Consider the following 27257-nt stretch of genomic DNA (forward strand, 5'->3'; position numbering starts at 1 on the left):
TGCTGGTATGTCAGCATGTCTGTAGCTCAGAACCAAGTTTAGCACAAGTAATCACTCTCCAAGCAAATGACCTGGGAAGGTCAATGTGACCTGGGAGGTAAGCTGGAGTACTGAATCCTGACAGGCAAAACAATTCCCAACAACAAATCAGAGGAACAGAGCAGCCTGATCATATCCCAGGACATCAAAGGATAGTGTGCAAATCACTGTCGGAACATGAAGCCCATCAACATGAGTCAATGAAGAGATGCTTCAGGGCCACCTGACAGGCACAGGAGAGGTCTCTGACTACAGCAGTGTGGGACTTATTGGATGCTGGGCAGAAGCATCCTGTGATTGCTTAAGGGAGAGCTAAAGGTGTGGAAATGCAGGGGGCCACAATAGTTTTCGGGGGTGCAATCATAGGAAAATAGATGGATAAGGGTAAAAAGCTACTGGTCAAGTGTAAGCAGTTGGATGGAAAGTATAATTTTCTGGCCATGCCTTATTCCTGTTGTGTCTGGGTGGGTGGATGGATGGATCGATTTATCAGTCAATCAATCGTGTGTGAATGCATGTGTAAGTCTGAGTACCAGCAACTGAAGTGGGATTGTACACTGGGGACTGTATATCTAGGTGCCAGCAATCTGAGAGTCAAACGAATCGAGTGGAGAGCTGCTGGAGAGACCTGAGTATCTAAGAAGGGGAGGATATTATATACATATCTACACATTTTCCACTAATGGGCTTCCATCCTGATCAGTCATGGGGGGAACAGAATGGTGCTGTTTGTGCAAATGCTCTGATTTCTGTCTGTGTTGTTCTGTATGGCCAGCAATGTGTACTTATGTATTATGTATGTTTGAGTGCCTATTGGCCCTACAGCTCCTCTACAGGCTCAGCCTCAATACAGGCAGGACCTGGGGAAATGGTTCTTCCAGTCTCACCTCTTTCGGGGTACTGGATTGGCAACCCCTGACAGGTACAGGTATTCATGTTATTAAACCCCTAGAATAGTCATGATGTGAAGCTGGGGTGGGTTTTTTTTCAGTTATTTAAAAGGAATAGATAGCATTCTGGGCTTCAGGACTCAAGTTAGTATTTAAAAAAAAAATGGATGAAACAGATTATTGTTACTACCTTATTTATGTAAAAAGTTTTCCCTTTAGAGTTTAAGAAAATCTAAACTTTTAAAAAGTCTTTGTTGTTTTTTGTGGTTGGTTGGTTGGTTGGTTGGTTTGGGGATTTTTTTCTGTTTTCTTTCATTTTTTCTGTGCTTTTATTTTTGCTTGGTTGGTTGGTTGGTTGGTTGTTTTTTTATGTGTGATTAAATCAGTTTTAGAATAAGGAGAATTAATGATTCCTAACTGCATTTTCCTCCGACAGAATTTCATCAAAATAGGCATTTTCCTAAATTATCCTAACAGATGCAATTTTTTTCGTAGCACTTTGACACATTTTCAGCTAGCACTAATGGAGATAGAATTCTGATACAATAACACAGGTCTTTTGGAGTCTGTGTCACAGAACAGCTAGGACTGACTGCTCCATAAGGGAAGCTGAGGCATAAGCTGAGAGTGATCATAGCTCAGGTAGAGACCTTGCTGTACAGGACAGTGTCTCACAGCACCTGAGCTGAGCAAAAAAAGCAGGGTGCTAGTAACAAGGTCTGTTGACAGTTTCAGGCAAGGCAAAGAAGTCACTCATATCCAGCGTCTGTTGATGGAGTCTAGTCAAAAACAAACGGAGTCAGGACTGGTAGTAAGACTACAATGCAGGTCCTGAGTCCACCCAGGAGCCTAACTAACTGCAACGTAGATCTAGACCCCATCTGGTAGTACCAGAGATAGGACCACAGACAGGCACATCTGCAGCTAGCTCAGGTACTGAAAGCCCAGAACTGATCTTCGATAGAGTTCCTGGCACAACAGGCAAACAGTGTGAGTGGAGGTTCCTGGTGAGGCTGCTTAGAGCAATTAATGGCTATTCGTGCACTCAAGGCCCTGATAGTCTGCTACTTTTTTGCATCAAACTGATGAAAGGACTTAAAAGAACAGCAACTTGAATGCTAAAGAACTTGTCAGTACTGGCAGCTCCTCCATATTCATATAATCAGAACCTGCTTCTTAGCAGTAAGTGAGGCTTCAATGTTACACATCGGATTTAGAGGTGAGCAGACCCTAATCATCCTTCTTTGTCTATGTGTGCTCCTGTTGTGAGTAAAAAATAATTTCTCTGAAAGCTTAATGTGTTAGGCTATTTAAAAATATCTGATAGAACTCATTTGATATTGATACACAGCACATTTTAGATAAAAGGAAGAAATTCTTTACTGTGAGGGTGGTAAGGCACTGAAACGGATTGCCTGAAGAAGTGGTAAATGCTCCATCCCTGGCAGTGTTCAAGGCCAGGTTGGACAGAGCCATGGGTGACATGGTCTAGTGCTAGATGTCCCTGCTCATGGCAGGGGGGCTGGAACTAGAAGACATTAAGGTCCTTTCCAACCCAAACCATTCTGATTCTATGATTTCTACAAATTTATTGCTAAATGTAAAACTTGTCTATGCCATTATATTTATTACTACTGCTCCCTCTCTCTTATTTGCTTATGTAATTACTTGGTTTGTTTTGATTTAATAAATAAGAGCCATTACCACCATCAGAAATGATGAAACAAAAGCAGAGATCATTGTTGTACTTTAATCACCTAAATATTATGTTTAATTTTACATAATGTTATTATTGTATTGTAATTTTTTTCATGTATTTAGCTTGATTTCTTACCCTTTTGGGTTTCATTGTCACATGAAAGGAATGAGCAAGTTAAGGGCAGACTAACAAATGGATCATAAATCCCTGAGAAAATGTTACTGAGGAGAGGAAGTTCATCTAACACAGCTGCCAAGAATGAGGCAAATGAACATCTGCATTGGATTATAATGCTGCAGGAAAGCTAAAGTGATTCTGTGCTAAAAGAACCTTCTGTTAGTCTTACTTGTTTTTTTCCATTTCTCCTTTGTTTACAGTTTCTTGGAGCCAAGGAAACACCAGTTTCTTTATTAGTACAACTACCATCCAGATGTGCAAACAAAGGCTTGTAAAATCCCATTTTTATATATACTAGCATTGAGGCTAGTGTCAACAACAGGTATTTCTTGAGAAGTCACCTTAAACACAAAATTTAATTGAAACAATCCCTGTGCTCTGCAGCAGTAGCTACTGTAGACAGGAATAGACTTACTCAGTGCCTTCTATCCTGCTGTTTCTAGTACTTCTACAGGAAAGAAAATTCCTGAGTAACATAGCAGAAGCCGTATGATCAGTACATAGCCTTGATCTGTGAAGGACTTCATCAATATGCATAGAATACCAATTGCGTATTGGTCACACCTTACTAAATGCTCTTGGTTTTAAATTAAAAATGTAGGGGTTTTCTGCTTTTTTTTGTAAGTTCACCTGTGAACCAAAAATCCAACCAAGATTTTTTCCTTTGCTGGTGTATTACCATCTATCAAACTTGTCCCAAAGTAAATCCTTCACTACTCTTGCAAGATCTTACTTGCAGACTGCTATCATCCCATACTACTGTCATTGCCATCAAAGTTGTAACTGGTTTATATGTACTGCCCAGGTTTTTTTGCAATACTTAAGAAAACATAGAAGCTGAGCACACAGGACTGAGGAGGAAAGTTTGGAAAACTAACATTTTGTTGCTCTAGGTAGCAGATGGAATTATTAAGTAAGTCTTGTGGGATAAATAGTTTTGTTTGGAGCTTTTTTTGTTTTGGTTTTGTTTGATTTTATTTTGTTTGTTTTGAAGTGTTATGGGCAATCTGAATCAAAATCTCAGAGAGATTGACAGAAACTACAAAAAATAACTGCCATGCTTTATTTTTGGAAAATCCAAAATCTGAGTTCTACTACTCCTCCTTTCTCTTACAAGTAACGTTAAGAAACTTAGCTTTAGCCTTTCTTGAAAATATATCCTGAGGTTTTGTTTGATTGTTTGCTACATATGTCACTTTAAACTGGTATTTATTTTTTTAAAGGTTGAAATTTCCTTCTATCTTGGAAGACAGAAAGAGAAATGCCTCTTCTCTATTCCTCCTGGTACTGCTCTACAATGCATACCTCTCACGCAAGATCCCGACTGATGTACAAAAATGTATTTTTTCTTATACATTTTTTCTTGTTTGACTTCCTCTTTGCAAAGTATATAATTTAAGGGTGGTTTTTTTTTCTTTCTGTTGTTTTTTTTGTGTAGCGAGTGCATCACAGAAGTGGGTTTTCCGTAACTGTTGTGGAAGATCTGAGGTTTGGCTGCTCAGGCTGAGAAAGACGAAAAAAACCCTTGAAACCCTAGTTAAAAGGTTTCTAAATATGCTTCAGAGATGGTAAAAACAGAAGTGTTGTCAGCTGGCTTGGCTAGGCAATGATATGAAAAGGTTGGATTTTCTTGAAACGCCTTATAGGTGTGGGATTAATGTTTGATGTCTTGAGGTGTGGCTGACAGTGTTAATATACTGGCACCCTATTTATACCACACTAGCAAGTGTAACTGTATTTTAGGCTTATATCACATGTTCTGTTAATTCAGTCCTGTCTTGTAAACACAAGTGGAAACTTGAAGCATATTAAATTAAAACTGATAGAAAAGAAATGCTGAAAGTGAATGACAATGTTTGGGGTTTTTTTCCAAGCTGACAGTTTCTAGAAGGCTTTTCAGGGTGTGCTCTGTGTGTGCCAAGGAGAAGTGCTTGTTGAAGTGCCCAGCATTTGTGGTATTGGTTCATGCTCTTAAATGACTTATATTTTGCTAAGCTTTGATTAATTAGTTACTACAGTTTCCTATTCAGGTTGTCTGCCTAGGTTGTGTTGTATGGAAAGCTTAAAATGAGTGAGGGTGGCCTAAGGAATAAAGGTTACTTGGGTTGGCTCTGAGGCCTGTGTTTGAAAAAACAAAAAAACCCCATGAACAGTCTAGGTAACTGGCAGAGTTGTAGCTCCATAGCTAAGGCCTTGTGTTCTGGCCTTCTTTTCTTTTATTTTTTCTTTTCTTTTTTATTTTTCTTTTCTTTTCTTTTCTTTTCTTTTCTTTTCTTTTCTTTTCTTTTCTTTTCTTTTCTTTTCTTTTCTTTTCTTTTCTTTTCTTTTCTTTTCTTTTTCCCTCAGGAAATACTAGTTAATTTACTAAGAATCATCTCTATTTATAAGCTTTGATTTGATCTCCGTGAATTTTTCTAGCAGTGTTGAACAATCCCTGCTGGTGTGTCAGAAGGCATGTGTTTATTTAAGTTGTGGAGCAGAGCCTTTTCATTTCAAATCGATTTTTGTAGAGCATTATTGAATGTGTTTATGTGCCACACAACTCTTCCTAAAATAAAAATAATGAAAAATGTTGGACTTACAATATGTGAATCATGCTGTGCTCAACGTTTGCCCACATCTTCTTTTTAAAAGGTATAACTAACTGTATTTTAAATTTGGGAAAAACTGTCAAGCACATGCCTAATGTGTTTATTTCTGTCTCATAACTGTGGGTGGTTGTTATCCTGTAACAGTCATAGGCAGCATAAACACATTTTCTATTCTGCTAGTATTGTGTGTTTCCTTTTTGTGGTACTTAAATGCCTAGCTTTTTTTTTTCCCTGATCCCTTAATTAGCAGGCTCACTGGCAGGTTGTAGCCATAGCAGTCCCAGGACCAAGGCCTCATGTTCTGTACACAGGTGTGTAGTCATGTCTGCATGTAGACAGTCTAACAAGTATAGCCAGTGGAGAAACTTCATGTCAAAAGCCGATGTTGAAACCAGTTAGCAGGTTTAGTTTTTAACCTCTGCTGCCTTGTTCTGCCTGAACAGGCATTCCAGAATGTCTCAGCCAGAAAGTGATCCGAAGAAGAAAAATCACAATTGGTAACGGAAGGATAGGTAATATGGAAAGCAGAATTTACTGTATTTTGAGAAGAAAGGGGGAAAAGTTCACAAAATGGCAGGAAAGTAGTCTGCCACTTGGAAAGCATTTTCCAAAAATACACTGGTGAAGCAGAAACAGACATACTTGGATAAGAGTGAAGAATGCATTTATTTGCTAAAATGTGATGCCAGACTAAGGTGGTCATGTACTTTCCTGAAAATTTAAAGTTCTTTGACAGATGATAATCTCAAAGAAAATTATTCTTGGAAAAAAAAAATCCATTCTGTGAACTGAAAGGTGAAACATAAGACATAAAAATTGCCATTTTTATTTAAAGTGGTTTCTGCTTTGGAAGTGTTTATTTATTTATGTCCATTTAATCTTAATAATAGATGGTATGGACTTTTTCCTTTTTTTTTTCCTTAATAATTTTCCAACTGACTGTTTAGAAAATTATTTGAAAATGCTTTGGGATTTTTTTCTGTTTCGAGGTATAGTCAGTTCTCCTAATTATTAAAAATTATTATTATATTATCCCAGTTTTAAAATAGTTGGATGTCTTGATTTTCTGAAAATAATATGGTAGCTGAGCTACTGGGTACCAGAGATTTGAAAAGGAAAGAGAAATCTGTTTCAAAGATCTTTGTGACACTGTTGCTCTGTGTTGGCAAATAGAGTTACCTCCCTGTAACATGGAGTGTTGATACTTCAGAAGTGAAGTTTGGTGTTCATCAGGAATATATATTCTACAGTACAAGTGTGATTAGATCAGCCTGCCAGCAAATGTAACCATCATGCTGAGATCATCATACACAGTGGCCTTGCTTGACTGACAGTTTTCCAATGACAGACCGTGACTCTGTGTGTTAAACTTCATGAGATCAGAAACTTCTGTTCTTCCACCTCAATTATTTCAGATTAATATGTGATGGTTTGTGGTGTGTTTTTTTCTGAATAGATCTTAGCTTTAATTTGTATCTTAGTTTCATTTTTTTTATGTGATGGATTTTGTTTAAAGATTTTTAAAGTCCTAAAGTCAAAAGCAAATATGTCTTAGGGGAGAGGAAGAAGAAACAATCAGCATGAATATAGTATTGCTACCAGTAAAGGGCTCCAGATGTTGACAACTTGCTGTAAGACCTCATGGCCAACAGTAAAGTGAAATCACTTCTGGAGGTCATCTAGTCTAGCCTTCCTTTTCAAGCAGGAGTAGGCTTCCCAGAATGGCTTTTGAATATCTCCAAGGATGGATATTCAACAGCCACCTTGTCCATTCTGTGACAACACCTCACAACTGTTTGCTGATGTTCAGAGGGAACCTCCTGTGTTTCAGTTTGTGTCCATTGCCTTTTGTCCTACCACTGGGCTCCACTGGAAAGAGGCTGGCTTCATCCACTTTGCATCCTCCTTTCAGAGACTGATATACATTGGTAAGATCCTCCCCTTTGCTTTCTGTTTTCCAGGCTAAACAGTCTCAACTCTTAGCCCTCCTTGCAGGAGAGTTGCTCCTGTCCCTTAATCATCTTTGTGTCTCTTTGTTGAACTTTCTCCAGTATGTTCTGGGTAGCCCAGAACTGGACACAGGACTGCAGGCATGACCTCACTATGCTGAGCAGAGTGGAAGGAGCACCTCTGTCAACCTGCTGTCAACAGAAATAACCTGTAAGCCATCCCACCATGTCTCTGTGACTCCAACAAGATTGTAGGCCTGCAGCTGTGCACAGATCTCAAATCATTATGTTTATTCCCCATGCTATGTACATCAATGCATGTGCACTTCAGAGAGGCACCCCAGAATCCTGATTTGCCAGCAAGGGTCTGGGTTTTTCTAATAATGGTCCCTTGCTTACATGCAAATGCTGGAGATCATCCTGCTTAAGCCTGCTTTTCCAGATTTTGTTTTTCCTTTCTGCTTCCTAACTGGCTTCCAGAGGTCTTCTTAGCTTTGTCCTCACTTATTCCCAACTTCCTGTCCCAGGCTTTTCATTCAGTCTTATTCTCCTTTTTGCACACTTTTCTCTGTAGTCTTCCTCCATCCTCCCACTAGTCTGGTTGCCCTCCTACCTGTCTGTGTGCTCAACAAACCTGGTCTCTTTGCTTACTACAAAAGAAAGAGGGAGGAGAAATCCTAATTATGCATAAAATTATCTCTTATTACTGAGCTTATGAGAGTTCCATGAAAATGTCACCTTGACCCTGGTCAGGGTTGTGTTTCTCAGCAGAGAAAATACAGAGAACATTGCTATGTCACTCAAAAGATTGGGATGTGCAGTCATCCTAACCATTAATGCACTTAATCATTGTGCAGTCACAATTTCCACACCTCCACCAAAGATCAAAAATGAAATACTAGAACACAGAAACTCCGAGAACACAAAACTCTGAGAAAGGCTAAAGAGACATCCAGAGGTGTGGAATGGTTGCATTACAAGAATGACCAAGTAAGTTCACACTCAGTACAGAAATCAGACAAGTGATTTCAGAAAGCTTCTGAAATCACAAACAGCATGGAGAAAACAGAATGAACAGTGAATAGGTAATCCTTATTCACCACAAGAACTTGGAGAGATCAAAGAACCCCAGCACCAAAATCAAAGAAGCAGAGACATTTTTATGAAGGGCATAGCTAAGCAGTGGATCTCCTTGCCAGAGGATATTGTGAATGCGTAGAATTCTAGGCAAAAGAGAAAACCTTTATTCTCTTTTTAGCATGGTTCCTAACTGACTCAGGCTTTTGTGCATACTGCTTCTCTGTAACACTATTTTTGCACAAGAAAATCTTCTGATTCTTAAGTTCTAAGATTATAGAGGCTAGAAACATGGAGCTAAGAAATTTGTGTTGTAGTCAGGAGGAATAAAAACCCCAACATCTGAAGACGGAGATGATCAGAAATGTAAGAACACCCAGCCATAAAAACAAGAACTGCAACAGCAGAATTGTAGTTTGCCATTTCAAGTCTTAAAGGAATGCAATCAGTTGACAGAGCTGAGAAAAGTAAACAAAACTTCTGCCTGGAAAACGGGGATTTTTAACCAGCAAGAAAACTCCAACTTACTTGAAGGCAGCTGGAGACAGTACTGAAGAAAAGCTCTTATGTCTTAATTCAAAGAGGTCTTGCTGAGTTTGAAAAGGAAGGAAGAAACAAACAGCAAGGTTAAAACCAAGTGAATGTGTACAAATGTCACTGCCCTTGTGTGGAGCAAGATAGACATAAATAGATATAGCAGATACAGATAGCCTGTTAATATTCTGTAACTCTTGAGACTACAAATGAACACTAGAAACTTAAAAAATCTCGAGGCCTGCAGGAGCAGGGGTAATAAACTGTTTGTATTTAGAGATTCCTCCACTGCTGTCCGTTTAAAACTAATGGAATACAGAGGTCAAGAGCATGCTTTGCCTTTCTTTCCTTTATCCAGTAGCTCTAAAAATATTCAGCATTGGCCAGACGTCCATATTAAAATATCCAGCAGAAACTAAAGGCTCTCCCAGCAGCATTTCGTTTAGATCATCTGCATGAACAGTAAATTACCTGTCAGAGAAGGAGAGGTGCTTCCTTTTTTCTATGGGTTTTCTAAAATCAGAGGGAAAATCCATCAAATGGTAAACAATAGAAGAAATGTTGTTTTAAAATTAAGTTTTTGCAGCTTATGTTGTAAAAATACTACTTACCAAATAGTCATCTAAATTTTATAGATCTCTGGAGTCTGATCATACATTTTTCTCTTAAATATGCTAGACGTGTATTTTGGTCATATACACCAGACAAAAACTATAGTACAGCAGAAGGCATTACGCGGGTAAACATCTGACATTTTATGCATAGAGAGATAGAAAGATTACTATTGAATAGAAGGAACTGAGTTAAATAGTTTGACAAGGACTAATAATGGCTCTTGGTAGCTATTGCTAAAGATTGCCTGAAAAAAAATAAAAAGGAAAAAGTGAACCAGTCTTGTATATACAGACATTTTACAAGAATGCTTGAAAAAACAGGGAGAACATAAATCTAATGTCCTAGAAAAAGGCTTAAAATAAATGTTTTGGGTATATGATTTGCACAAATGTTGCAAACACTTCCTATCAGCAGCATTGCTGGTTTTGATAACAATGGAGAAACTTTACGGACAGACAAAGAGCTGACAGCCTCATGTAGAAAAGGTAAATAGTGAAATTTTTTTCAGCCCTGATATAGTATTTTATGGAACAGGAAAAAAGGTCCTCTAAAAAAACTTTCAAAGTTTGTGTTTATAATAAGAAACTTGATTAAACCATAATTAACTTTCTTGCTTCCTTATCATTAAGCAGAAGATGGATAGCTAATAATGCTGGTCTATGGCTCAGTTAAAAATGTACCTGAAGAGAGCTGATCTGTTGTGGTTTCTAACTTAAAAGGGGAGTCTGGGGCAGAATCAAGTTTCTAGCTTTTAAAGCCCTAGCCTCAGTATTTCCTTACTTGATGAAATAACAACAAAAATAATAAAACCCAATGCAAAAAAACTAAGTAAAACCAGTTTTAGTTTTTAATCTCCTAAAGCAATCTTCAGCACCTTCTGCCCTAGTTCTACCAAGAGAACACTGGTATCTTTCCATATGAAATGGTTTCCAGGCTCCCTTGTGTCCCAGTCCAAAAGTGACAATTGCAGTCTTTGTTAGAAATCGCATGACTTCTTAAAAATTGTCTGATTGATCTCAACCTTGCTTTTCAAAAAATTCTTCCTTGAGCAAGAATTGGCTTTGAAGGACATGTGGAAAAAAAAAGGCTTTTCATGAAGTTAGGAGGGAGGGGTGAAATAACATTTAGAATGGAAACTATTAGAAATGCTTAGCTACAGGATGTCTATAGCAGACTCATATATGTACAGCTGCTGAGGTGGATAAACACTCTTAACATACTTACAGGGTGTAACTCTTTAAATAGGAGTATTAGAGAAAAATTGTCAGGAAAAAACCGTGTGGCTCAAAATGTCTCTGTAGGTGACAGAAAATCTATGGGACAGTAATGCTTCCACGTGTATGTTGCAGTTTAACAGTGACTGCTCTGTCCTGCTCATATCTTAAAATATCTTCTGTTGAAGTTTGGTTAAAACAGACAGAGGAATGTCCTATTCTATATAAAAGTGCAAGAATGCATATCATTTGCTATATAATGCTGGATGGAAGGATGTTGGAAGTCATGTTTTATTGGATTGAAGGTTATGAGTGGGCGGAGGGAAAGGGGAAACTAGAGAAGCTACGCTACTGTTAGAGTACACAGTAGTTAAAGACAAGACTGGATAATAACAAGGTTGGAGTGATGTACAGCAGTAAGGGTTGTCCATCAATAAATAAAGTAGGAAGTTTTCAGCAATGGTCTGACAGGAAAGTCTACACGGAGTCAGATTTCAGAGCTGGAGCACTGAATTGCAGTGAGTCACACAGAGAGCCTGAGAGCTGCCTTTGTTCCACTTGTGTCTGAACGTTGGAGGAGAAACAGCAGGCTCAAGTTTTTATTAACTTCTTATTTTTGTAAGCATAAAACTCATGTGCACTGAACTTTTTCCTCACTGGAGGTCTTTCAACTGACTTTCAGAAAATGCTCCCATGGTAAGAACTCTCACTTCTAAATTTTACTTTTTCTTTTTTTACCCTTGTGCTTCCGTTCTGCATTTTGGTCTCATTATTTTCCATGCCTTACCCCCCTTTATTTTTTGGCACACCTGCTCCAGGCACTCCTGGTGGACCTGGGACTTGCTGCTATTGCTCTCTGGCCTGTCAATCCATGCTGGTTCAGCAGCTCAGATCATAGAAGGTAAGACTTCTCCAGATCATGTATATAACTTGAGAGTAAGGGTTAATTTTAAGATAATCTTTCCTAATATGGAAAGAAACTCTTCATTTCAGATCTTAATTTTCTCTGCTGCTTACTGGTCTTCGTTTCATATAGGGGAGCAGCTCCAAGTTAAGAGCTTAAACTACCATTCATTCTGGAAAAGGTTAAAAAAGATGTTTCCCCAGCTGTAAGGCAGCCTATCGTATCTGCTTTCTCAATTTCATAATAATCAACAGAATGTATTTTTAAAAAATTGAGATTACTGAATGGTTTTGGGTGTATCACCTCAGAGAAAGGTAGCAGAGAGCAATTATGATAGATGCATATGTCACCTTGGAGATATCAGGAATGTATCAGGCACAGTATGAATGCAAAGACAAAGATGTGATGCTTTCTCCAGTGCATAGAGGGTTCTCCTAGTGTCTGAGCAAAAAGTGATTTTCAGATTTCTTGAGCTAAACGTTTAGTTTAACCAGTCTAGCCTTTCTGGATTTTCAGTGGAAAGTCTTTCTGTAATCGCAGATCATGTGTTCTTATAACAAAGCCAAATCCCTCAGCATCTCTGGAACACATAGCCTCAAATTTAACTTAAGAGAGAGAACACTGATTTAAAAGTTTACATGTAATTTTGAGAGTAGTCAGAAAACTTCATTTATCACTTTTCCATTATGAACAATGATACCTACATCAAAAAGAGGGTATTTTACTATCTTACAAAAAATGGTCTGAATTTGTTATGTAAATGACTCTTAGATAAGTATGTAGTAGGACCATTAGAAATCATTGAAGGGAAACAATATTGCACATGAAGACTTTAATGTTACTCAGCCTGTATTTTCCTTTTTAACTGATACTGCCATAGAATAGATGGTTCATCTACGAGTCAAAGCTCGAGGTATTCATTGCAGTAGGAGAAAAAGCTTAGTTATCACTAACAGATTAGTTATCATTAACAAGTGCTGCAACTGCAGATGAGAACTATAATGCTGTACTACAGATTATTAATTAAGGCACCAAACTGGAAACAGATATTATAAAGAGGAAAATGTTATTGTATGTCTGAATAGTGACAGAAATACAATATATTATATATACACTGGAGATAAATCTGTTGCATTAGGCAAAACTGTTTTTCTTAAGCTGATGAATGACAGTGAAGTGAGTGAGATCTGGACAGGAAAGAATCAAATTTCGGCACATAAAAGTTAATAAGCAGAAGCTCATTAAAACTTCAAGCACAGTGATAGAACAAATATTTACTTGACATGCAGTTTCTCTTTTGGTAGATTTATGCCAGTTTCTATTACTCGAAGCTTTGGTCCTGTAAATATCCAACCCTGTGAATGTCAGATCAGAAGTCAGAAGTAAAAAAGATAACCCTACTGCTACAGGACAATTTCTTTCTGTGCAATATCTTATTACTGCTGGAAGGACTCCTAAATTTACCATGGATGAAGACCAAGTGGGGTTATGTAAGTCTCCTTAGAACACTGGAAACTTGGAGACTTGTTCTGGCAATGTGTTTGTGCATGATTGTCCCACTCATTCCCTACTCATTTGTCTGTTAATATAAAAGTTCTTCCCAAATGTTTACTCTTTTTTTTCCTTAAACATGTGATTTTTAAGTGCCTGACTTTGTAGGGTTCTCATGTTTTCTATTCCACAACATTGGACTATTTTACAAGCAATATTTTCCTGATGCTTGTCTTAAGTGCTTTCATCTCCTGAAATCAGGTGTTGAGTGCTAGAAATAGATGAATGGTATAAATTCTCCCTGTAACTACTGAAGAGATATATATTTCAGATCTTTTAATCTAACTATTGCAGAAATAACTTCTTCCTTTCCCACAGTTCCTTTTAGTAATAGAATGCACAGAAATAAAATTGTGTATTTAAGATGAAAATATTTGGAGACACAGGAGATTAATTGACCCTCTGGTATTCAGGCCTTTTGATGCTAAACTTATGCTTTATCCAGTGTTCATTTATTCACTGTCTCCTTTAAGATTACTGCTTTCCAGGATTTTCCAGCCCATTGAATATTGCTGTGCTGCTTTTCTAATGGCTGACCTCTCCTCTGTCTTTCCATATCACATATTTGTATCTCTAAATTCCTTTTTATATAAGAAGAACTGGGAATGGGTAAGTGTGGGTTTAGAGGAACAGTGCAGGTTTTAGAGGAACAGGTGTCTTCTGTTGTATCATTGTACAGGCTATATGCACAATGGAAAACATTATCTTGAGATGTTCATGTGAAGAAAATTGCTCATGGATTCACTGAATAACGGGGAAGGAGTAACTTCTTTAAAAATCTGCAGCCAAAGCAGTAACCCACAGAGAGTCTAGAGAAGAAAATTTTGTCATCTTTGCTTTACCAGTTGGGCAGTCTCTTCAATGACGTTTAGTGAATTTGCTTAGTGGTATGCAATTTAGGTAGCTATAGCCTTGTCTTCTTGTTTTCCCCAAGTGCCAAAGGGGAGTACCAAATTGCAGAGGGGTATGAAGGTAGCAGGTAAAAGCAAAAGCTCCAGCAGCACTCCATCACAGTCCTCGAGCTACGCCATGTCTTTGTGAGAGACATTAGAAAGATGACTAAGAAAGTTTTGATCAGTTTCCTATCAGGAAAAGTGTTTTGACCAGGTTGTTGTTCTTAAGGAAATTGTATAACTATGGACAGTTCCTACAGAGAAAGAGGAAAGAAACTGAAAAGACGGTGGGGAAGAATAGGGGCAGTCTACTCTTACATCAGATTCAGATGGCAGTCTTTGAAATTGTTTCAGAACTTCTGGGGTTTAGTTTAACATTTTAGACAGCTTGTATAGTCTTGGGTCTTTTATTTCAGCAGAGGTGCTGCTTTCGTTCCCAAGTCCTAGAATACCTGACTACCACTTTCATTGTAAAATAAGACAGACAATAAAACAATGTATTTAAAAAGCTTATATTTAAAATCATGAGTTAAAAATTCATAGTACCAGCTGACACCCCTTCTCAATCAAAATTACATCTGTTTAGATTGTTAAAATGAAGTTTCATATCTGGATGTAATCTGTAGATCAAGCTATGTGTTGTGACAAAATATTTAAAAAAAAGGAAGAAATATTTAATTCAGAATTTTAAAATTCTGTTGCATATTCTGCAAATTGCTGAGATTTGGTCATTATTTCACCAAATCTCCTAAGAAATACTTAGATCTTGCTTTAGAGTGAAACTGTCCAGTAATTCTGAAATCTCAACAGTTCCTATGAATTATAATTCTGATTTTTTATTAACTCTGTTGGGACATTTTAGTCTCTTTTGCTGCAAGTAGCATTGCACATGTACAAAAAGGCAAGGAATAATATAACTTTTTCCTCTTCACCCAAATACAGTGCCATTTGAACTGGCCTGCTTTTGTAGTTTTTCTCCTGTGTTCATGAAAATTGTGTAAATATAGTACCCTGTTCTACTTAGGTTTGTATGGGAGGGTTAAGGATATATTGTGTGCTCATAAATTACTTAGTCATTTCACCTTTGTTCAAATTGATAATTGAGCATGTATCTATCTGTACATAAAAGTGTAGTCTATCTTATTCTAATTGGTATTGCCTTTGGTGCATGTACTTGGCCTTTAGTTACACACCTGATAATGTATCTTGATTTACATTGATTACCCTGGCTACTTTACCCATGTTCCTTTGTATCTTCCACCACAAATTAAGCTAGTGAATAGGTGGTCAGAACACAATCCTGAACATGCTGGGACCTAGGTTGTGGATAGAACTAAAGTTATAAAACCTGTAAGCTAACCTTGTTGAAGTTCGAGTATCAGAGTCCTCCCTATGACTTGATCTAGCCTTTTGCAGAAGTCATATTTATTCTTCCTGGCTATCTAGGCAGTTATCAGTGTTATTCAGGCCTTGGCATTCAAATCAGTGTATGCCTTAAATAAATATATATATATAAAGGTTTAAGTGTATGTGGTTCTGTAGTTGGTATTATGGTTATGTGCTCTAAAATAAGCTTCAAAAATTTCTCATTGACATCTGGAGTTTATTACTAGCCAAGCTGAACAGCACTTTCTTGCCCTAAGTAACATGCTCAGCAATAGTTTACATAAAGTAAATATTTGTCTCTTTCCTTGGCTCTCTGTAGGCAGAATGGCTGTCATTAGGCTTTTGAAATAAACTTTATATTCATGACCTGCTAAGTTTAATAGAGGAGTTCTGAATTACTGACTTTTATTGGCTGATGATCAACTGCTATAATTCATACAAGCATCTATCCTGCACTTCTATTCAGAATGAACCAACATAATGAGCGTAAATAAATATCTATATGCATTTAAAAACTTGTTTCTATCAAGTAATACTGCATGTGCTTTAAATGTTAAATGCATACAATTATACTGATTGAAGTGGTGATGGGGACAGCTCATACTATTCTTTCCTAAGGTAGAATTATGGTTACGCTGGTGTGCATGCAATGTATTAGTTTGTAAAGATAATTTAGATGGCACTATTTTCTCTTGTATCTTACTGAGCATTTGGACATCATCAAGTTGCACTTGAGTCTAAATTGAACGAGCCACTGTGGATCTTTCACAGGCATCTTCAGGCTGTTACCAGCTGTTGTGCATGTTTTTGATGTGCAGCTGAGCCTAATTTCATAGTTGATAAAATGCCTTTCCATGGAAAATATACTTAATTTACTATAGAAAATCAGTTGGGTTCAGCTGAGGTCATCTGTATGAGTAGCTGAAGAGACTGATAACACCAGTGGAACAAACCTGCTTTAGTAAATTTGTTCCATTTTGTCACTTTTCTAAATGGATTAGTTTCCTGTGTAACACCCTCTACATGCTAATTCTCTTGGACAATAAATTACATGTTTGCTAAGCTACAGGCTTAGCTTCAGGCAACAGATTTTTTTTTTTTTTTGGCATTTTCTGAGGCCTCAAGGGGAAACCAGCTGGGCTAGATATATCATTAAGATGGGTGCCTTCTTTCAAGGCATCCTGGTTACACTCGAAGCCTGCAGCAAGCAGTTGTTTCCATGATCTGAATAGAACTCAAAATCTCAATTGTGCTTGCATTTGCCACTAATTGGTGTTTGAAGGACCTGCTCTGCTAAGAAAGGCTATACTGACATATCTCCTTTCTATGTTGTTCTGGCTTAGCTGTAGACAATGCAACACAAGGAATTTCTTGAAAGATGTCCTAGTTATCTCCTGAGTATTTAAATGCATATACATCTGTTTGGGCACTACCATGCCCTCTCACATATTTCCAACAGCCTATATATAGTTTTGTTACTCTGTGTCCTGTGCAGCAGCTGCTGTGCATAAACTGCCATTTCCAAGTGTTCCAGGTACTTCTAGTACCTGCTAGTACCTGCTAACCTATCAATTTAATTAAAATGTTTCAACTTTGATTTGTTTCTTATATGATAAAGACAATGGCTGACCCTGATGATCTAGTGTTAGGTACTGAACTACCACTCCTTGCTATGGAAGTGAATGGATGACTGGAGAGAATGAGAAGTACTGCTGTAAGTGGCTAGGAATAGTTAGAAGAATACAGTGATTTACGCTGTGTGCATAAGAATAACCTTGGCTTGTTCAGCTCAAGCAGGTGGACACCAACAAAAATACAGACTTCAACTGCAGGCTGCCATTTCAGTAACTGCAATGGAAAGGAAGATTTTGTTGCACTATATATTTGGGGTATTCAAAAGGTTCCAAAGAACTAATTTCTTATTCTAACATGTTATTTTCCAAATAAAATGCTTGTTTTGGAAGCTGCCTGTACCTTTACCTGTGATTTCTTCCCCTTTCGTTTGGTGTATGGACTGTGGTTTGATTTGGATTTCTACTAGTAGTATCTCACATTTGACCAAATTCATGCCATATCTTTGCCAATTTGCACAGTGTGCCTTGGCTAGTGCAATTTGATGGAATCTGATGACTTTATTTCAGATGTCATTAATGTTATCTATTTAAGAGAGTATGTCTATTTACCACCACAATTTCTAGGTCACCAAGCAATCTTTTCCCATTTGGCCAATGCACATGATTACAGCACATATGAAAAAGAACAAAATAAGCCAGCAATTTGGACTGTGATGAATTATATCCATATAGTCTTCCCATCTCTCTGTTCCCAAACATTGAAAGTCACAGATACTGCAGGTAGAATTATCCCAGAGAATGAGTAAAATAGGCCAACCCTAATTTTAATATATTTGCATACAAACAGTGTGCAACAACAAACAGATGTGTTATTCAGGATACATTCTGGTAAGAAATCCTTGGAAAAAGCAACAGCCAGGGCTGCTGAAGAATTGTAGTATTTTAAACGAATATCCATCTTAGAGCCCAATCTGAGAAGAGCTAGGGTTTGAACCATGTTTTCCTAAGGGGTTCAGAGAAGAACCAGGGTTTTCTGGAGTCACTCAAGTATATTTCATTTCAAACGTCCAATTGACTGAGACCTGAAACTGGTAATAGCAATTCAGTGATGAGATTTGAATTTGAACTGCATCGTCTTTTGCTTCATCTTCAGTACAGAAGGTAGAACATTAACAAGAATGATATTGGGCCATTTCATAGAACATAGAATGGTTAGGATTGGAAGGGATTTTAAAGATCAGCTAACTATCACATAACTATGACCCCCCTGCCACAGGCAGGGACACCTTCCATGAGACCTGGTTGCTCAATGCCCCATCCAACCTGGCCTTGAACACTGCCAGGGATGGAGCAGCCACAGCTTCTCTGGGCAACCTGTGCCAGGGCTTCATCACCCTCATTGTGAAGTATTTTTTCCTAACAGCTAATCTAAACTTACCATCTGTCTGTTTAAACCCATTTCCCCCTTGACCTGTCACTATCTGTCCTTGTCAAAAGTCTCTCTCCAGCTTTCTTGTAAGGCCTCCTTTAGTTACTGGATGGCTGCTTTAAGGTCTTCCATGAGCCTTCTCTTCTCCAGGCTGAAGAAGCTCAAATCTCTTGGCCTGTCTTCATAGGCAAGGTACTCCACCATCTCATCTTCTCCTCCATCATCTTCATGGCCCTTCTCTGAATTTATTCTATGCTTGGGGATCTCCTAGGCCTTATGACTCTGGGTCTACCTCCTCTGCTGCCACTGAATCCATGTTTTGCTGTTGCATGTTCCTACCATAGTAACTTATAACTGCTCAGGTAGTGTTAACTTCCAGTCTTATTCATGGCATATATTTCTCTGAACTGTGAAATCACAGTTCCATACATAATCAGGATGTCTGACTGCTTTTTAGGAAAGCGAATACAGCTTTTGACTTTCTTTATAGTTTTTTGGTGGGCATTTATATTGCATGGTCATTGCTTATTGCATTTTATATCTACTTCCCTTCTTGCAAGTGATGCACCTTACCAAACCCAAAGGAGAACAGAACCCACATAGAAATAATTTCAGTTTTGTGCAGCATGCTAAAGAGTAAGTTGTTGACTCTTGAGAGAAAAGAATATTGCTCCAAGACATGCTTCAAAGTTTCCTATAAGCAGTAGCTACGTTGCATGGACATTCTGAGTAGCCCATAACTGGGGTTTACTGCAAAACAGTTTAAGAACATAAATTGCATGGCATCCAAGCTCTGATTCATCTTTGGTAATACTTCATATGACTAAACTCAAACAGTAAAAGGAAGCACACAAGAGATGGAAACAGGCTCAGATGGCACACCAGAAATATAAAGACACAGTCTGAAACTACAGTAACTAGGTCAGGAAAGCTACAGCCCACATGGAATTTAATCTAACAAGAGACATGAAGACCAACAAGAAGGGCTTCTACAGGTGTACCCGCAGAATCAAGAAGACTAGAGAACGTGAGGACCTGCTGCTGAATGGGGCAAGGAACCTGGTGACAGGGACATGGAAACAGACAAGGTACTCAGTGCCTTCGACTCACTTTTTGCTGGTAGGGTTTCCTTTCAGGAAACTGAGGCCATGAGCCTACTGAGAAAGTCTGGAGCAATGAAAATTTACTCTCCAAGGAGCAGAAATGAGTGAAGGAACATTAAAACCAGTCGGACATATAAAGTCCACAGGACCTGATGGGACACATCCATGAGAGCTCATCAAGATGGTTAATGTCACTGAGGTACGACTCTTGATTATCTTGACAGGCTGGAAAAATGTATAATAGAAATCTCCTGATGTTCAGCAAAGTAAAATGCCAAATTCTGCAGCTGCTGAGGATTAATCTACTATAAGCTGGGGTAGGACTGTGGACAAGCTTATCATGAGCCAGCAATGTACCCAGTAGCAAAGAAGGCCAACAGCACCCCAGGCTGTGATTGGAAAAGTATAGCCTGCAGGATGAGGAAAGTGATCCTTCCCTTCTTCTCAGTGGTGAGGCCACTTTTGGACTGTCTAGCTTTGGGCTTACCTGTTTAGGAGAGACATGGACATACAGAACAAGTGCAGTAAAGGATAACTGAAATAACTCAAGGATTGGAGCGTCTGCCTTAGAGCAGTAATCGGCTGAATTTGCTCCAGTTTATCAACATCTTTCTTTTCTTGTGGTCCCAAAACCAGATTAAGCATTCTGTATGTGATCTAATGAGTGTCAAGTAAAGAGGAAAAATCTTTTCCCTCCTGATACTGTCTATGTTCCTGTCTTTATAGCCAGCAATGCTGTTGGCAGCTTTTGCTGATTGAGCATGCTGCTGGCTCAGTGTTGAGTGTGCTGCTTACCACGCCTCCCATGTCCTTTTCTCTAGAGCTGTTGATCAGACCGTATTCTTGCAAAGAATTCTTCCTTGGCTGGTGCAGGTTTTTACATTTGCCCCTGTTGAATTTTACAAAGATTCCTGTTGTCCCATTCTTTCAGCCGTTTTAGGTCCCTCTAGATGGCAGACTTGTCCTCAAGCACATTAATTGCATCTCCCAGCCCACCTGTTTTTATCCTCCCTTTGATGTCACCTGCAGATTTCGTGAGTCCATTGTATTGCCTCCACAAGTCACCGGTGAAGATGTTAAACAGGACAGATCTCAGAGTATACACCTGTGGTCCACTTCTTACCTCAAGGTAGAGAATGACCCATTAATAACTACCCTAAATGCAGTCATCCAACCAGTTATTTACCCATGCAACTGCCTCCCCACTCAGAGTTACACTTCCTAACATCAACAGAAGAATGTTGTATCAATGTTTGAAGAACAGTTAGAATGACTGAGTGGTCTAACACATTCTGGTTTTAATGTCTTATCTGGTGAATTATCAAGTTATTGATCTAAATAAAAGTTACTTCTGGCTCAGTACCATTATGTTTCATTCAAAGGTATATCTTCAAGAGGCCAATGTATTGCTAGCTTGTTTGATTGTTAGGCATGATATGTATATGGTGGTAAAAAAATGAGGGAAAGTCATGCAAAATCTAAGGCTTTTCTAGGAATTCTCTCATATTTGGGATTCCTGACATCAAAGTATCCATTGATCAGGCTCAAAAATACTCCTTGTCAGGCCATTGGCTGCATCACAGTGAGGGCGTGCAGTGTCTCTCCACAGTATAGTCCTTTATTTCTGCCATCCAACTTTGTTTAACTACATACTAACTAATTACACTGCATCACTTCTGTGAATATGATGCTTTTTTACTCTCAGAGGACCAAAGTGTTAGCTTTTCTTAGTCTTCAGCTTTTCACAAGCTGTTCCAGTTTCATCTGTTTCAACACATTGCCAAACCAACATAGCTCTTGACTTCATAGAAGGAACCACTCATCTGCAATGAATGCTCCACAGTGGTACTGCCATTTTGCGGTGCATGTGAGTGTGTCTATGTATGAATCTAATCCTTTCTTGCTATTCACTGTAAAAACCAAGCAAATATTTCATCCTTCTCAGAGTAGCTGTGAATGTGGTTTAACATGCATGGTTTGATTTTTTTCTTTCTTTAGTTTTCTTTCCCATGCAATTACATGAATGGTATATGACACATCCAAGTTTTCTCAGCTGAAAAAATCTGGCTTTGATCAAAATAAATTATCAGTTGTTATGATGAAGTGCTAGTCATGTGAAAATACTTATCTAAAAGAGTTTTGAATATTTAATTAGAGTTTTATAACATATGACATATTTGTGTATAACTGCATTTGTTTTTAACAAACAATACTTGACTAAACTCAAAATACTGCTAAGGTGGACTTATAATCAAGGCCTTGATTCTACATGTATATTTCTTGCTGTGTTTTTGTTTGCTTGGTTTTTTTTTTTAATGCACTTACAGAGAAACATTTATCTCTCATGAGATGCAGATTTGACAAATAAGTGCTGCATGGCAGTTTCCTGGTCCAGAGATACGAGTGGGGGTATGGTGTGAGTGATGTTAAGTGTAAAACTGAACATGTTTAAAATTTACAGGATGCATTCTCAATGGAGAAATACACAAATCACTGGTGACCTGGTGAAGTCGTTGATGTCCTTTTTACATTTTCCCTTATCAGATCTCAAAAGACAGAACAAAATTATGGCCACTCTAACTGTTTTACGCACACCGGCTTTGAATTGTCCAACAAGGAGGTTTTCATCACCTGTCTTGAAATATTATCCTTCAAAAACTAATTTTTTCTACATTGATCAAAGTTGCTTTTTATTTGTGGAAAAACAGCAAACCAAACCAAACCAAAAAAAAAAAAAAGAAAAGAAAAAAGAAAGAACAAAGAATAAAGACAAGCAGTGGGGAAAGAAGACTGCTGCTCTGAGTTAATGCAGACACCACTGAGGATATGCATTATAAATGTTAAATTAATATGTAGCAACTCTATGGATACTGAAGTTACTTGTATCCTGAGTATCCTATTTCAATATATATTTTTTCCATGCACATTGCAGGATTCCCATAAAGAGTGTTCAGGAGTTAGTAGGCAGAACAAAACTTTACCAGTAAAGTCCTCTTCTCAGAGGACAAAACCAAGCCAAAAGGTGAAGAAAATTTTGATTGAACAAGTGGAAAAAATTTCTTCACCAAGTTCTGGAAAAGGTTGCAGAGAGAGGTTGTGGGATCTCCATCCCTGCAGGTATCTGAAGCTTGACTAAACAGGGCTCTAAGCCACCTAGTTCCTCCGGTTAGCCCTGTATTGAGCAGCAGATTGGGCTAGATGACATTTAGAGGGCCCTTCTAAACTACTTTACTCTGTGATTTTAAATATGGAACTAAAAGTTGGACTTTACATACTCAATTCCTTTGTGACCTGGTTCTCACTGAGTTGCCTATGATTACAGACAAGGACAGTTAAAGACCGGGAGAGTGAGTATGGGTTACTATAAGACTTGGATCATGCATGGCTGCTGTTTTTGAAGCTTGTTAGAACAAGTTAGAAAGCTAGCCTGCTAACACTAATTTAACTGGCTGTAGCACTAGATCAAATATCTGTATGGAATCAAATGCCCCTTTTCCTCTGTACGTAGTTATCTAAAGATGGGTCAAAGAGTGTACCCTTTTTCATTTCCTGTTTACCTTTTGCATTTTCCTCTTTCTCTTTTCCCTTTTCCGTTTACCTTTCCCCTTTCCTTTATCCTCCCCTCTGTTCTTCCTTCTCCCTTTTCTCTTCATTCTCCTGTTCTCTTTCCACTCCTTTTCTTGTTTTGTTTTGTTTTGAATTTTTGTAAAATGCTTTTGGAAAACCAATTTTGGAACAGAACACAGAATTATGTTATGGTAACCCTTTGAATTCTCATCTTTCCTCATGGTCCTGCTGACTGAGGCTGAGTAAACAATGAATGGTTAGGTGTTTGTATTATTGCTATTTACCATAAAACTAACGACAGGGATTTTCATAGAAGTCCAGAAACCTGAGAAATCTTCCATTTTTCTATTTTACTGCACTTCCTACACACACTGTTTGCCTAGCATTTGCTGCTTAAACCTCCCTCCTATAGAATCATAGAATAGTCAAGGTTGGAAAGGGCCTGAAGATCATCGAGTTCCAACCACCCTGCCACGGGCAGGGACACCTCGCTCTAAACCATTCTCATGTACTTTTCAGTAGATCTTTTTTTTTAATGTGTCTTCTCTAAAGGAATGTTGTCTGCTATTATTTAACTCCTCTACTAATTCAAAATTTTTCTAAAGGCGTGTTTCTTCCTTAAGAAACCAGCGGTACAGGTTCTTGACTTCAAGTGCGTGCCTAAAAATTTGTGCAATGTGGCCTTCAGTATCTTAGAGCAAACTTGTTGCTTCCTCGGCACCATTAAAATGACAATAGCATTCACAGTAACGTACCAGTGAGTAATGACAGCTACAGAAGATGATTTTCCACCTGTAAAGCAAAATCATGGCAATGCAGGGTGGAGGAAATAGAACGATGAAGACCATCTATTCCAACTTCCCACTCAAACAGGATGTGACCATTACTAGATCAGATCAGCTTTGGCTTTGCCTTGAACTTCCTAGATGTTTTGTACCTTCTTAGAGATAAATCTTTAATTACTTCTAAGTAATTGATATACATGGCATTGCCTATAGCCTTGTAATTGCAAGCAAAACAAACCTTTTTGGTGAAAATGATCCTACAAGCAGCACTGGCAATGTTATTATCTTCTGTGCACTATTACTCAGTTCTGCTTTCATATAACGCTAGATACCAGTCACTAGAGTCTGTAGGTAGAAGGGTTTCTACAGTATGGCCAAGGAAGGAACAAGAGGTCTATCTAGTTTTATTATCTTTAGCAGTTCTGATGTGAGCATTGAAGAGAAAGAAAAATAAACTTCTGTTTTATATACATAACTGAAGTAACTATTTTAAGGGGCTACTTTTAAAATTATACTTGAATCAGATATTCCTACATTATGTACTTATTTTGCTGGCATTAAAAATGAATCTGCTATGAAATGCATGTCTGGAAAGTATATTAAAAAAGCATAGACTTCTGACTGCTCTTGGTGCTAAATATGTTTTGCAAAATCTGTGCTTGAAAATATGAGAGTTATTAAACGCAATTCTAGAATAAATAGTTTCACTTCTCATGGCCTCTCATAACCCTTAGCATGCTGGGTACAAATGAAGTGGAGCTGCACAAAAAATTGCTAAAACATAACAGTGGCTGAATTTTTAAAGATCTGCACCTAGAAAAACATCTTTCACGAACTGTGAATCCAGACTGCAGTAATTTAAACAGTAACTCCATTGATCAATGTATGGAATGAAAGAAATTCCTATGAAATGTAGGAAACTGTAGAAAAAGAAAGGTGGCCATTAGAGCAGTCTGTATAAAGAAATCAGTCAAGCAGTATGTGCTTTGGAAAAAAGCCTTTTATTTTGCAATAGTGTTTTAGATACGATGCTGAGGAAGTTGGCATTTAGATTATACATTTAGCAGATGATACTTTGCTGGGCTTCATTTTGACAGTTGAAACACATTTTGTCATAAGTTTTTTTGTCAGAAGGTCAGCACTAAATTCCCATTAATTTTCACCTTTAAAATGGAGTCTTCAAAGGGAATTTAGAAACTGCTTGTAAGGGGCATGACTGTCATAAATATGTATGATAAAATTACAAAGACATAAATCAAAAATTGGAGAAGAATGATGTTTAGGCATACAATGAGTTTGCTTCCTCTATCAGCTTGAGATCCTCTTGAAAATTAAGTAGGAAAATGTGACAAGAATTTAAATGTAATTTCAGTTTACATTTCCATAGCTCTAAATTTCCAAAAGTTCAAACTAAGTGTGTTCTGTAACACACTGCTTCTTTTTCTGTATTGGGTGATACTTATTTCACTGAAGAGAGTGAACTCTGGAAATAGTCCTAGTACATCAATATATAATGATACAGTAATATGTCTAATGTATAAATCTTCTGTGAGCTTGATTAGATTTCACAGTTTTCAACAGAAAAGAAATTCAAAGAAAAGACTGAAAGTCTGTTAGCCAAGTAGAATAATTTCAGCAGTGAGGACCCAATCCTCTGTTTGGCCTGAAGGATTTATAATTCCATGTAGAAGTAGTCTTGTGTGAATTAAAGATAATTACCGTATTGAACGAACAGATTGTGTAGAGGTATCGAAATATGGGTTGGAAAATAAACAAATACATATATCTCATTTTTTTTCTTACTATGTCACTACACAGAAAACACTGATACATGCTTTAAAAGTCAGAATTACAGATACTGCAATATTTCTACATTCACCACAAAAAGTGACAAAGATGTATTCATACAGAAGTGAACAATTGCATGAGTCATACAGAGCAACTAATGAAAGAGGCAATTGCTGTTTATTCCTCACAAAAATTATATTACACTCTTTCAGGATGCTCAGAAAATATCTTTTTAGTGATGTATTTATTTTCCATCATAGAAAGAAATGGCTAAAGTATTTACAGACTAGGAAGTATTCACTGATACACTTCAGTGAATAAAATAAGAGTTAGTCTGGAGAATTTATGTATGGAGTTTACAGTAAGTAATCTCTGCATCAAACTGTAACATAGGAGAGGGACATCTGTAGATGATTTTACGTCTGTGTGTATTTTACACCTGTGTGGATTAACGGAAGGTCACCAAACTGGCTTAAGAATTGTCAATTGTCCAGTCTGTTCAGTTGCGTCATTGAATAACCATTAGAGGGATGCAAGAACATTTTTTTGTGTTACAAGAAAGAGAATGATAGTATAATCAGTAACTTTTGAAGTAGAATAAGTGTTTTCCAGGAGATATCCAATTTATGGCAGCATTCAGTTAAAATATGGCTGAGAAATCATCAAATAAAGTTCTGGGATAATATCTTCAGATGTGCTAAACACCACGAAGGATTTTTGAAAATTAAAAAAACAAGTTTCAGTAATAAACTATAGAAATGTACTCTGCTTCAGTAATTCTGAATAAAAAAACCCAAAACCACAAGGTGGTTCCACAATCATTAATGGCTCATCTATGCACTATCCAGTCATGCAAAAATATTTGTTGGATATCAGTTAGGCAGGATGTTTCACAGTTTCAGACAACATTTTTCTGTATGCCTGCATCTAATCCAGAGCAGGGCAGTCCAGGAGTGCATAGATTCCAAATTAATGCTCAAGGCCCAATTCTACCATGTTCCTAGGAGACTGTAAAGACAGTCTATACAAAGCTAAACTAGAAAATGCTGCCTTAACATTAGGTTGTGATGATATTTTTATACAATTCCAGAACCTTGTAATCTAAATTTATTGTGTTGTTAAGCTATGCCAGAATTATAATCCAAAAACATTTGGCATGGCTGCGTGTTTTATTTTACAATGGGAAAACGTGTGTCAGTGCATCTCCTAATAGCATTACTTGTGTATCTTAACAATTTTGTTGTGTTGCTTTCATGAATTACAAAAACATGTAAAACAATCACAAAATAGATGCATGAAAATAATCAGAGTTCATAGGGCGTTTGCAGCCCGAGCTGAGCTAACTTTTTCTGGACTATATGAAGACTCTTTTTTCACTCAAAAGTGGCGCAGTTAGTTAATTTCATTAGTGGCTATGGTAGTAAACGTTACAGTCCTCTTAGCAGTTAATGACCCATCAGTAAAATAAATTCACATTTCCAAAGGGAAGTAT

At 37.6% G+C, this 27257-nt stretch overlaps 1 protein-coding gene across 3 annotated transcripts in view; it reads left to right on the top strand.

Annotated features, from left to right (window-relative positions):
• The first annotated feature begins 11117 nt into the window (after nt 1-11117).
• LOC133208464 (collagen alpha-1(XV) chain-like) overlaps nt 11118-27257 on the top strand; it is a 113702-nt gene continuing 97562 nt past the window's right edge. For 2 of the 3 annotated variants that reach the window (XM_061346326.1, XM_061346328.1), the window contains exons 1-2: nt 11120-11481; nt 11604-11686. In XM_061346326.1, the coding sequence (XP_061202310.1) occupies nt 11471-11481; nt 11604-11686 (94 nt within the window). In that variant the 5' untranslated portion in view covers nt 11120-11470. Of the gene's footprint in view, nt 11482-11603; nt 11687-27257 lie in introns of all 3 variants that reach the window. The other variant, XM_061346327.1, reaches the window with a different exon arrangement.

Source organism: Neopsephotus bourkii, unplaced genomic scaffold (genome assembly GCF_033783945.1).
Source record: "Neopsephotus bourkii isolate Nb327-2 ecotype Australia unplaced genomic scaffold, CSIRO-AGI_Nbou_v1 NB_272, whole genome shotgun sequence".
Taxonomy (NCBI): domain Eukaryota; kingdom Metazoa; phylum Chordata; class Aves; order Psittaciformes; family Psittacidae; genus Neopsephotus; species Neopsephotus bourkii.